This window comes from Centruroides sculpturatus, unplaced genomic scaffold, assembly GCF_000671375.1.
Source record: "Centruroides sculpturatus isolate CEXI.00-Female unplaced genomic scaffold, Cexi_2.0 scaffold458, whole genome shotgun sequence".
Lineage (NCBI taxonomy): Eukaryota > Metazoa > Arthropoda > Arachnida > Scorpiones > Buthidae > Centruroides > Centruroides sculpturatus.
In genome coordinates, this window is record NW_019384732.1 from 243,154 (window position 1) to 256,802 (window position 13,649).

At 29.3% G+C, this 13,649-nt stretch overlaps 1 protein-coding gene across 2 annotated transcripts in view; it reads right to left on the reverse strand.

Moving 5' to 3' along the window:
- The window catches only part of LOC111628224 (zinc finger protein 658-like), a 28,282-nt gene that overhangs the window by 12,172 nt on the left and 2,461 nt on the right, over positions 1-13,649 (reverse strand). Inside the window, exons 2-3 of one of the 2 annotated variants that reach the window (XM_023371965.1) lie at positions 1,631-1,686; positions 770-846 (exon numbers count right to left, since the gene is read on the reverse strand). In XM_023371965.1, coding sequence (XP_023227733.1) covers positions 770-832 — 63 coding nt within the window. In that variant the 5' untranslated portion in view covers positions 833-846; positions 1,631-1,686. The remainder of the gene's footprint in view (positions 1-769; positions 847-1,630; positions 1,687-13,649) is intronic. The other variant, XM_023371964.1, reaches the window with a different exon arrangement.

Consider the following 13,649-nt stretch of genomic DNA (forward strand, 5'->3'; position numbering starts at 1 on the left):
ATCTCTATATATGCATTTGTGAACTGTTATTTACAATATTTGTAATAATTTTTGTTTAATCACTTTATTTCAACTTTTTTTTGCTAATTATGTATTCGCTTGAACTTCGTTAAAACCTTAACTGTACCCCGAACAACAACCGATTTTATAACACTTCCTGTTAACTTCCCTGTTAACTTCCATGATTTTTGGCTTTGTTTAAATTTTTAATTTAATTGAAATATTAATTTTTTTAAATAATAGTTTGGAATCTCACACTGTCTACAAATATCAGACCAATGATTTGCTTTGATGAAATGGCACAGTGATCTTTTGTAAATGCAAGGACAAGATAACAACTTTCTTGCACCTTGCACTAAATAATCATTCTTCCAGAGTCAGGAATTCCATCTTCAAAATTGTTTAAACCTGAAAATACAACTTTCATCTAAATCTAAACTTTCATCTAAGTCATTATATATACACTTAAAATATAGCAGAACCAGACATCCATCAATAAATATGCAATCATGTGGATCACATACTTTTTATCATGTTTTTGGACTACTCTGCATGATATCTGCATTTATAATATCTATAACAGAGATTTGATACCAGTGTTGTTTCTACTTTCTAAAAGAATGACATGCTGAACAGCAAAGTTTTTTAAATCAAATGTTTTCATTCTATTTGTTATCTAGAATAGTTAGTCAATCCCTAAGCTTGGTTTATCTCTAATTTATTGACAACCTATATTATAATGTACTGTATTTGAAATTGTTAATTTTACCTGAACTGGCTCAATATCAATGGAAAGTCCATGAACAGGGCAATTCCATTCATTTTCCTTCATACAGCCAATACAATCTAAAAAACAAATAGTTAAGATTAATTCAGTATTTTTGTTATAAAATGAACATAAGAATTAAAATAAATGTAGCATTAAATTTTATAAACTTATGATTATATTAAATATTAAATAATAAACATCTTTTTTGTTGCTTAAACACTATGTAGTGTGATTAATCAATCACATGGCATTCCTTCATCTTTTATTTCAGTTGAACATTAATAAACATCTCTGAAACATATAATTTGTATATAGATAATTTAGAAGGGGGATCTATTCACAACCCTGGTACAATCAAAAACCAATCAGGTCAAAATCCCAATGTAATCAAAAGCCCAACAGATCAACATCAAAACACTGACACAATCAAAATGTTGACACAGTTGCTCAATATGACTCAATATTATCATATTTCCTATATATTCTTGAAATAATAAAAATTTCTTTTCAAAATTTTAAAAATAAATTTCTGCAAATCTTGAGGGACTTTCTATGGACAGTTTTGTATAGTTTAAATGAAAAAGAGCATAAAAGAAATTTAACTTGACAAATGTTTAATAGTCTATTCTGTGCCAAACAAATAAAGTTTGCTTTGCAATAATTGATTATACAGTATTACGTATTAATGTATTAGCTACTAATATAATATTTTATGCTTCTATATCTGCCACTATGCTACTGCTTTTTATTGGTGAAATGTATGTTTCTGTATCACTCATGTTTGAATTCAAACTTTTCTTAGAACTTGTAAAATTTTACAATACACTTATATTTTACAAAATAAATTACTTCCATGCTTACCTGCTTAAAACTGACGGGGTTTCAGTTCTTCTCCCGTCATTTCTGACATGTTACAGCTAGTAAATACAATGTAACAAAAAAAAAAATATCAAAACCAAGTAATTTGTGACAATTATCATAAACAAAATGATTTTTGTAATTTGGAATTGTTATAATTCCAATAGAATAAAATAAAATAGCATTAATCAATAAAACTTTTTTGACAATATTAACACTGGCAATATGTGTGACTAAATAAAAAAATTAGTCCCCTGGTCAGGATGTTCTGACATCACTTATACTTTGTCGAGGAGATACAGGAAACCTTTTCTTGTATGTACAAGTAGTTGCATATGGGAATCAGAGTAAGAGAATGGAGGAGGAAGTTGAGAGACAGCAACCTGGAACTAATTCACTCAGATTCGGTGCCAATAGGAAAAAATTTAAAATTTATTTAACAAAGAAATTTCAATGAATACAAACAATAACCAATTAACAATTAAACTTATCCAAATGCATCTACCTTCATGAAAAAGAGTTCACAAGTAGCTCACTTGGAAATAAATACCTGAAGATATTGTTTCTTTTTTGAGAGGTTGTCTTAAAAGCTTCTTGCAGTGGTAATTGGTTAAGTACTCATTTGTTCTTCTTTCAGGGAAGAGAGTTCTTGTAATACACTGTAGATATATTTTGCTTGGAGCAGATGTGACAGTTCTGGGAAAAATGGGGAGATGAGGCAGCAAGATCTTCTTTTGTTAAAGCAGTGGAAAACCAACCAGCCTTGGCAGGCAAGCGACAACTAGACTCAAACTCCGACCTTCTCTTACCTTCCCCTTTTTATCTAATTTTTCTTCTCCTTGCATCCATATGCCCAAATTTGGTAAAAATTGTGTGGGGATTGGACCATTGTCCAATCCCCACATGATTTTCTGCAAAACTTCACTAAATAAGTCAAACTTAACAGATGATATATTATAGCTGATGGGAAATTAAAAGTTGATAAGATCTTATAAATTTCCTCATTGAATTTAACTTTTTACTTTCTTTCCATACTAACTAATGATATAATTTCATAAATTAACAGAACCAATAACCCAAGTTCTCACACACAAATGTTTCTCATAAGTCAGTGTAAATGGTAAATACAACAAGCAATTATTTATTGTGACATTGTCACAATGGCAGGCTGCAATTTTTAATCATGTTTTCGATTTATTTAATTTCTCCACCTCAAATCATCAAAGTAATGTCTTGCCCCTGTACATCATATTTTTCTGTTAGCAACAGAGTTGTGCTGGTAATCTAACTTCTTTCAGGGAAAAATTTTTTAACTGAAATAATGTGACTTCCCATCTAGACTGGAAGTTCATATACAGTTAATCGGGGACTCCTGCCCGAGCTTTCCATATCTGATTTTGAATTTCATCCATCTAACATTGGTTTAGAGATTAATGAAGGACAAATATGTCCTTTCTTAATCTCTAGTCTACAGATGACAGTGGAAATTTATAGGTCTACAGTTTTTTCAAATTGCAGCCCAATTATTTAAAATGTAGCTGTAACCCATAAATACTGTCAACAATAAAGGAAATACTTTAATTTTTCCTCAATTATCTTGTTAATCAAGAAAATATGGTAATTAAATTATAATATTATCAGTTTTCAGTTCAAAAATTTTCCTCTGTATAAAAGCAATCAAACTAAACAAAGTGTTAATTATAAACAAACATACTAATCTTATTGCACTCTGCAAAAAGTTGTTGTCTTAAGCATTTTGAATGTATCAGGCTTACATCTATAAGTTATTTCTGTATTACTATATGCTTCAATTTCCTGATATAAAGAATGCATATGGCACTCATATGTTATAATAATATGGTAGGGAGACACATCCTGCTGGGGAATATTTCTTATTGGAGTTCTATTCAATTTGTCCTCAAGTTGGTTTCTCAAACATTAGTAATGTGATAACTTTCAAAACTATGTACAAAGTGCAATAAAGTTAGTACTAATAATGTATAAATTATTAATGTTAGATGGTGATCCATGAGATAAGATTGTAATTTTGTTCCTTTTAAAATTATTTAAATTTTTAAAATAAATTTCTTAAAAATTATCACAAATATTAACAAATATTTGTTAATTAATTTAATAAATAAAAAAATAGTATTCTTATGAAGTAAAATTGTTATAATTATTTTGAATATAAAAACAAGATATTAATTTAAATAAATATATCTTGATCTTTTTATTGATATTTACAAAAAGTTTTGCATTGGATATAGATATTAAGATATCCATTAAACACAATATTGATAATGGTAGATTTATTTTATAAACATTTTTACATTTTATAGTATTTGCAGTTATAATGTTCATAACTGTTATTAGTAGGAATAAATAATGAAGAACAAGGTCAGAAATTCAGATCATGCAAAATTTTATCATATGTTTTATTTTGGATATATTTATTTTGGAAACATCAAAACAGATTTTTATTTATTTCTTAAATGAAATGTATGAACAATATAAAAATGTGTCAAACATAACAATTTCAGTTGATGTTTCTGCAGGTCTGAATTCAATAATCAAAAGTTTATTAAAGAATGAAAAAAGTATTTGTTTTTTGGATAAATGAAAAAACTACTCCAGCAAAGAAAATGTCTCAAATTCCATTTATCCTACTTTCATACAAAAATGGAGGCAAGATGGGATAGGAGATCAAATGCTTTTATATAACTGGGAGCAGCATCTGATTGTTTCTTAATATGTTTCAACTAATTCTGTAAACAAATAATTATCCTGGAAAATCATATGAAGATAAAGAATGGCAAAAGTATATTTAGTTTTAAAGTTGAGAATTTAACTGTCTGCCATCATAATAAGTTTAGTTTGAAAAGCTCTCAAAACAATTCTAAAATGCATAACAATGCTTTAGTTCATCAAAATTATAAAATTATTCTATGGATTGGAACAATTTTATGCTTATTGATATGGCACTTTTCAATTTATCAAAATGTTTTAAATATATTTTTAGCTAAATATAAATTAATTTTTTTATTTTCAGATTATTTACTTTTGCTTTTATTTTTTTTTTCTGTCCAGAATTTCAGATCAAAAGCAAATCTTTAAAGCTATACAAACTGGTAATGACAATGAACCCAAGTGAACCGAGAAGGAACTACAAAATGACAACTTACAGGTAAACTTGGTTTAATTCAAAAGTAATTGAATAGCCTAAATCCTCTGCAAATCTAAATGGCAAACTACTGAATATTTTTCTGCTTTGAATAGGTATTTTTTTTATTTTTTATTTTTAATCTTTAAACTACACAAGATATATGTCACATAATTACATTGAATACATAATCTTTTTATAGTAAAATCAGTTTTATTATGCTACTAGATTTTATTCAAATGAATCCAAAGTAATTCTAAATAAAGGTGAGAGTATTCAAATGCAAAATTGAGAACTATTTGATTCTAAAAATGTCTTGTTGTTTGTGAAAACTTGATCTAGTTATTCAAATATATTCTTGGGAACAATGAGATCAAGTTTCACCCCCTAACAATGTACTGTACTGCTTCAAGCAGATGTTTATGCTGGTATCTAGAGCCGTGGCCCTGTAAATCTCTCACTTTAGTAGCCTATATAATAGAATTAGAATTAACAGTCTTTTAATAATATGTCATTAAGAATTCAGTACTTGGTGAACTCGTAATGTTGTATTATTAGGATCAATCAGTATATTTGAATACATAATCATACTGAAAATCAGAATTTTGATATGAATAACTTATATGAAAAATTCTATCCTAAAAACTCCTAATTTGTGATCTCATCCAATCCCTGATATGGTAGATTGTTTACATAGTAAACACTGGAGGCTTTCTTTAATTTCAGGATTGTAATAATATTAAGTCTGGTAATGAAAACCAATATTTACATATGTCTGTTAAAACAGACATAATTCAAAGTCCATTACTTATGATAGATCAGGTAAAACATTTACTTAAATTTTTATATTAAACAATTGTAGATTACAAAAGTGTAGAATAAAATCAAGTTGCATCAATGTTTTTCAGCTGAAACTAGATTTTACAAATGTTATGGAAAAGCTACAGGAAACAGAACAAAGTGCTATCAAATGGGAAAGCAATATGTGTGTAATTATCTAATACAAAACTAGATTGTTGTGACATTGTCATAATGCCAAGCTGCAATTTTTAACTACATTTTAATTTAAAATCATATTCTTAATTTATTCAATATAAAATATGTTTTCCTTCTCAAATTTGTAGTGTCTTGCCTCTGTACATCATACTTTTCCTGATGACAACAGAGTCAGACTGGTCATCTATGTAACTCCATTCAGGGAAAAAGTTTTGAATTGAACTCATGTAACTTCCAGTCTAGACCAGAAGTTTTTATTTAGTTAATTGGGGCCTCCTGTCCCTAAGCTTTCCACATCTGGTCTCGACTTTCATCTATTTAACACCATTCTCGAGATTAAAGAAGGATAGACACACAGACAGACGATAGTGGAAATTTATAGGTCTACAATTTTTTCAAATTGCAGCCCAATAAATGTTTGTGCAAATTTAATAACCATTGATTTTATAGCAAACTTCCATCTGATGAAATTTTGACTTGTCAGGCTTTTGATTTTCAAGATTTTGAACCAGATCCATTTTTGAATAAACACTTTTCTATCAGTTCTTGCTTATTATTTATTTTCCTTTTGAATCAATTACTTCTTTGGCTGTAATCATTCAAAAGTTAAAATATACGCACTTCCTTTATGTTCAGCACATTCCATATTAATTCTAAAAATGAATATTCCCAAATTTATATACAAATTATAATACATTATCACCAAGTTTATTTAAAATAAAGAAATATAGAAATAATTATAATTTAACTATTACTATGAGATATTTTATTTAATTGATGAATTACAATAAATCTGTAATAAATGTAACTTATATTACAAATCATGTGTAATTTAATAATTAACATTTTTTTCTTAACATGACTAATAAGGATTGAAAAATGTTATGCTCAATTACTGAGAGTGTATACGCAAATACTGCTCAACTTAAAAATTAATATCTTTAAATAAGAACCGCTCTGTGAATTGTTTTGGCGTGTTCAATGTGAGCTCCTTGCTGTTTATCAACAAGCCTACATTGCCGTTTTCATGATTCAAGCACTTGTTTACATTTTTTGGGTGTGACATTTGACCATTTATCTTTAGTACTTTCCAAAGCCCACTTAGAGTTGTAGCATGTTAGTGAAAAAGTCGTTTAAAGAATCCTAAACAGAAGTATAAATGGCTGATAACAGGTGATTTCGTAGGAATATCAAGTTTATTTTATATAATCGAGACCTGTCAATGCTTTAAGATGTTCATGATACTCCTCAGTTTTCTTTGCTGTGTGAGAAGAGGCTTTGTCATGATGGAACACAACTTTGTCCATCTCTCCTGAGTACATGTGAAAAACTTCTCTTTCTAAATATGGCTTCAGTATACATTGCTGTTATAATGGTCAGCATTCACTTTAACTTTATTTGGGATTTTTGTAAGAGGAAGTGTTCCTCTTCCAATCATTCCATTGATGATGATCAACTGTCTAAATAACTTTTGTAGCACTTTGTCAACCAAGTTTTGAGAATGTTTTGACCAGGAAAAGGGTAACAGATCTACACTTTACCAACCTTTAACTTGCAGTCTATTTTATTAGCGTAATCTAACGTTTTCAGTCAATAAAATTTACCTTCATCAGGATTGAATAATTTTTCCATTTATGACAAATGAAACTGTCATAAATGAAACTGTTATAGAACATTTTTAACTTTAAAAGTTATCTCAACACCTATTGCACAAGTCCGAAAATAGATAAAAATAGAAGCTACAGATTGAAAATTTACCAATATATGCATACACATAAAAATAAAAGTAAAAATAAAAATTAATAATAATAAAGAAATAGGTAAACGAATAGATAAATAAACAAGTGATGATATAACAGGCACCGACTAATGCCTATCTTTTATCTGTCCATGCTTTTTTCTTTTGCTGGTATGTTCATAATGCACCTGCTCTCCATGCAGGTGCATTATGCGACTATATATGATTCTCTGAAGTTTATAGCCTGTCCTGATAGACTACTCTTGTGAATATGCCAGGCTTCTGCATATTTAATATGTCTCCTGTTCTGAACCTTATGTATTATTTCTGCTCTTTCCCATTTCACTGAAACCTCTGTTGGGTCTGCTATAACATAGCGATGTGTGTTATAGAAGACCCAACAGACGTTTCAGTTGACCAAAACCGTTAGATTAATTAATATAATTAATTGACCGAAAACGTTAGATTAGTTAATTATGACGTAAATATCCTCCGTAATTTAAATTATCCTTAATACGAGTTTCTGTTGTTGGAATCTAGTTCAAAAATGGCGCTCCATGCTGTGAAAAGCATGTCTGTTTCCTTGAAGTTAATAGCAACTCCTGTTTAATTGCCTGATAGATCTCAAGCGATTCGAGGTACTTGAGTTTTGCCTTCTCTGATACTCTGTGTAACAATTTAGCATTATGTAGTTCAACCCAAACTTCTTTATTACTCATGTATGTTGCTAACACTATAGTAGTCAGCTTTTTTCTTATGGAGTATTCATGTTCTTTCATCCTCTGGCTGTTGCTCCAATGTATGTTAATGAGTGGTTAACTCAGTCATCATGAAGAGGTATCGCATAAACCCCTGGAGAATATGAGTCATCTATACATTTTTATCATTTCTGATGAGAGAGAAGACTGTTGGAGAGCGTCAATATGTTATGTGTACTTAGTGGTCATTGCAATTTCTCTATACATATATTAGAAAGTGTTTCGCTGTATGTGATAACCCTCATTCGTTCGTCTTGTGGAATAGCAGAATAGTCCTCTCCCTTTTACGAACAAACAGCTTGTAAAAAACATTCTATTTTATGGGCCGTTTGTTTGATATCATTAATACCTGAAGATGTCTATTTTACAAAGACAAAAATATTCATAGTAAGAATTTTTCTGTTTTGTTATGAACTGGTGATGGTTTATTTGGTGAGTGGTATATTAATGTTAGATTACGTTAATAAAATAGACTGCATGATAAAGGTTGGTAAAGTGTAGTTATTTTTGAAAGTGTAGTTTGAGAACAGGGTAACAGATCTTCAAACTCCATTGCAGTAGCATAAGTAGAAATATGCTTCACCCAATGTCAACATAAATTCCAATCTACTTGCTGCCAGGTGTTGCTTGTACAGTTTGTAAGCATTTGCCTTGCAATTTTGTTTGTGTTCTGCAAAAGGGCAATGTACTTTAGTCTTTCGTACTTTTGTTGCTTTCAAATCTTTATGAATTATGTTTTGTACAGTTCTCTGGCAAATTCAAATTTGCTTGATCCTTGGAGAGTTTGGTGTAGATCAGGGGTGGCCAACATGAGGCCCGCAGGCTGCATGCGGCCCGCCAGGAGTCGTGTTGCAGCCCATGGAGCTAGGTCAAATGAACATAAATGTTAACTTTATTGTTCATCACCAAATGAACATTAGAAGAGTTAAGAAGGTTTGGAAGAGTTCTATGAAACGTATTTGGACAAGGATAAATATCCTGCGTTTTACAAACATGCTCTGTCGATGGTTTCACTATGTGGAAACACTTATGCGTGTGAACAAGTTTTTAGTCGCATGAAGTACATCAAATCACAATTCAGAACATGAATTACTGATGTTCATTTGGAAAACTGTTTGCGTGTAGCGACAACATCAGTCGAGATCAATTTTGATGCACTTAGTTCTGTAAAGCAAAGTCAGATGTCTCACTTTTAAATATTTTTAAATTGTCTAATAAATATGTTTGATTCTCGGTTATATTTTATTTTCTTTAAAAAAATAAATATACCTATTTTTTGTGTTTTTTTTTACATTAAACCAGGCAAGTGTTTGACCACAATCTCACCTACTGGAAAGCAACGATGTGGTTGAAGCTGTAGCACGCTTGCTTGTTTACTTTAATTAACAAAAAAAAATATTAGGTGCATGGCCCGGCAGGAAATATTATTTCTAAAATTTGGCCTGCCTGCTAAAAAGGTTGGCCACCCCTGGTGTAGATGATAGTTTGCAGACCTTCTCAATATTAGCTTTGCATCATGCAAGCCTAAGTTTTGAGCAAAGTTTAAATGACCCCCATTTTCCACATTCCATTGTTTTTTTCATAAGAGAACTAATGATATTGCTAACAATCTTTTTAGTTAGAGCAATGAAACTAGTTAGGTTTTAGTGATTTCACAATCTCTCTGGAAGTCAGCCTCTGTTCGGAAAGAACTTATGCACAGACATCAATATCCCAATTTTTGTGTAGTGTCATTTTTTCAAATTTTTTATGCAAACAATTTTACAACATTGAAAAAAATTATGGGTAACCACAAAAAAGTTTCATGAATTTTGGTGTTACCAATTAAAAGATATAGCACAGTATAGTTGAGCAATATTTGAGTATACATCCTCAGTATTTCATGATTTAACAGTTAATAATTTAACAGTTACTGAATTGTTACTCAATGTGTTGTTATTAAATCAAATCAAATCCAAATAAGCAAAAATGTCAATATATGCATACAATTATTATTATTATTAATTAATTAACTTAAGCAATCTCTCATCCATTAAAAAAAAATCCCATGATAGCTGATATATCAGATAGCCATATCCAATGTACAGTACATACAACATTAAATTACATTTCAGTATTTATCACAAAATGTCAAGATATAGGGTAACAATAATAACATTGAATTCCTTTTTCTTCTCAATTTTCTAAATTCTTTTATATTCAATTTGCTGTCTTAATAATTTATAAGTAAATACATTTATTAGATGTGTATCCCTTCCAACTTAACTATTATATAAAAAAAATGAGAAGTTAGTTTAGTATTTATTAAACTATGTTTTTATCTTTATGTATAACAGAATGGTGTACTTGTAATACAGTCAAGTATGTATAGTACAGTACATAGCAAATATGACAGGGATAAAAAAGTTTTATATATCAGTGTTTTGTAATAATCAACTTTCATTGTACAAGTACTTATCAAGCACATACAGGACAATCAAGTACTATGCAATGCAGTCCAGCAGGAGAAAGTAAAAATATAATGAATGAAATAGAAACAAGCTTTCTTTAAAAGGCAGTTAAAAAAGTAATACAGTAAATTCCTGCACCAAGAAATAAAAGGATAAAAAAATACTAATAAAATGAATAAATTTATTAAAATAGAATAAATAAGACAAATAATAAAGTTGCCTCATATTTACAGGGTGGCTAATAAATATTTTAAATTAATTTACATATATTTAATATGACAATCTTGTCATAATATGCTTCAATTGCTACTGTCTATTTATTTTATTGTCTAGGACAATAAAAATGCCTTTATTTAACAATATTTTCTTTTTTATAAATTATCAAAATGCATTTCAGCTTTATCAAATTTAAGCCCTCTTTAGTTCTAAAATAATAAAATGTACAAATTATTTTAGTACAATCTAAGTGTCATTTGAATAAAGTACAAAACATACAAGAAGTTTATAGCAATAGTCTTAGAGAAACAACACTTCTCTGATATTACAACAATAACAGAACACCCAATACATACGTGGTAAAAAGGATTGCTACAATAATTTACAATAAAATTACAAATGCACCTTATTATACAGTGGTGCCTTGTTCTTTAAATTTAATTCATTCCTGAAATTTGTTCAAACTCTGAATCATTTGAAGTCCAAATCAATTTATTCCATTAGAAATAATGGAAAGTAAATTCCCAGACCCTAAACAAAACCCATTTCAATAAACTTAAAACAGCAAATACACATAATTTACAGTAGAAATAGCATAATTAAACATTCTAATAATAAATTAAAACACAAAAGCAATAAATAAAATATGTAAATACTATATAATAAAACAAAAATTGTATTTATTGGTCACATACCATAGACATCAGCATCTTAACATAATGTGTGATTTAATTATTTTTTAAATTTATTAATTTACTAAGTTAAAATTTTATTTTTTGCTTAGAATCTTACTTTAAACTGTTTACTTCACATTTTGTTTGAATAAAATCAAGTTGTAATGTCTTCAGATAAAAAGCATATTGGGTATATTATGTTTTATGAATTTCAAAAAAGGACATAATGCTATAAACAGTAAAAAAAAAAAACAAACAAAAAATTGTAATGTGTATGGGGAAGATGCTTCTAAACTACAAATACAGTGGAACTTCACTTAACAAGCATAATTCATTCCAGAATCATACTCGTAACACGAAACACTCATTAAGCGAAACAATTTTTCCCATATAAATTAATGTAAAATACGATAATGCGTTTTACGCCAAAAAATACTCAAATATTTTATGTATAACGTTTATTCAAAGAAAATTGTACAATGTGCATTGTTAAAAAGCGTGAATCATCATTATCTTTTCTTCTAGCATGGAATGAACCAACCTGGAATGAAAATTCAATTTGAAGAAACCAAAAAAAAAAAAAAAATCACAGATAATATGTTTGATAAACACTCCAAATGATATTCCAAATTCTTGGGCTATGTAATGGCTATAATTAAATATTAGAAATTAATTAATTTGACTAGAGGTAGGGAGTTATGCTTCCATCTCGTATTAAATTTAATAGTTCTAAATAGTTAATTTTTAATTCAGACATTTCTAAAATTTAATTTGGAATTGGTCATTAAATTTAATGAGAGATGGTAGCATAACTGCCTACCTCTAATCAAATTAATTATTTTCTAATATTTAATTATAGCCATTAAATAGCCCAAGAATTTGGCATATCATTTGGTGTGTTTATTATATAATGGGCCATATGGTTGTTGATGTTTAAAAGTAATATGTGTGAACACAAGTTTGGAAAAATATGTGATCACAAGCAACACTAAGATGCTAGCGGAACAAGTTCTAAACACAGACTGATGGAGCATGTGCACAATTCAAGACTTTCCCTCTCCTCATCACTCATTATTCGAAACATTGCTCGTTAAGCAAGGCAATTTTTTACAATTTGTTTTACTCGTTATGCAACATGCTTGTTAAGTGAGGTTCCACTGTATGTCAAATTTGGTTTAAAAAGTTCCATTCAGAAAATTTTGAACTAAAGGATACAAAGCATACAGGTCCCCCAAAAGTTCTTGACAAAGAAAAATTGCAGGATAAAATTATTAAAAATCAACAAATAACACAGTACAGTATATATACCAAACATGCCAAAAATAAAAGGTAAAAAGCACTAAAAAACATACAACTAAAAAAAGCATAACTTGAGAGAAAGCGATGACTTGGATACAACAGATTGCATTTATACTTCAAGCACATTCTTTTACTGCATACAGTTTGAACTTCGAAGCATTGTTCAAACCCTGAGGCAAATTTTTGTCAAATTTTGCACATTAGAATTACTCAAAGTATGAGATACCACTGTATAAGAGATCTTATTGTATTTGTCAATAAAAGTGACATCAGATCTACTGTGATACAATGTTTTATCTGTAATAGTATATTTTGTGTGGGTCATTTTCTAATACTGTTTGTGAGTATATTTATAATATGGTATCTGGGTGTCTAATAATCTGTGTTAGTGTGCAAGTTCTTGATGTATTGTATTTGCTATTTGATTATGCCTACGTAAATTGTCTGTGCTAAGAACTTGCAACCAGAAGATATATGTTGTATTGTTTCTGGAAGAGTATGGCATTTTCTGCAATAGTCATTTGCAAGTAATGTAGCCTTCAGAATGTGTTTTCTGTAGTTTTTAGTATTTATGATCTGATCTCCAATGGCTACCATAAACACCTCTGTCTCTCTAAACTTGCAACTCCTAGCCAGCCAGTAGTTTGAAGCAGTTTTGTCAACATAGTCTGGAACTATATCTTAGGCATGCCTGCCATAAAGTGCACGACTTTTCGGCACATAACTGCTTA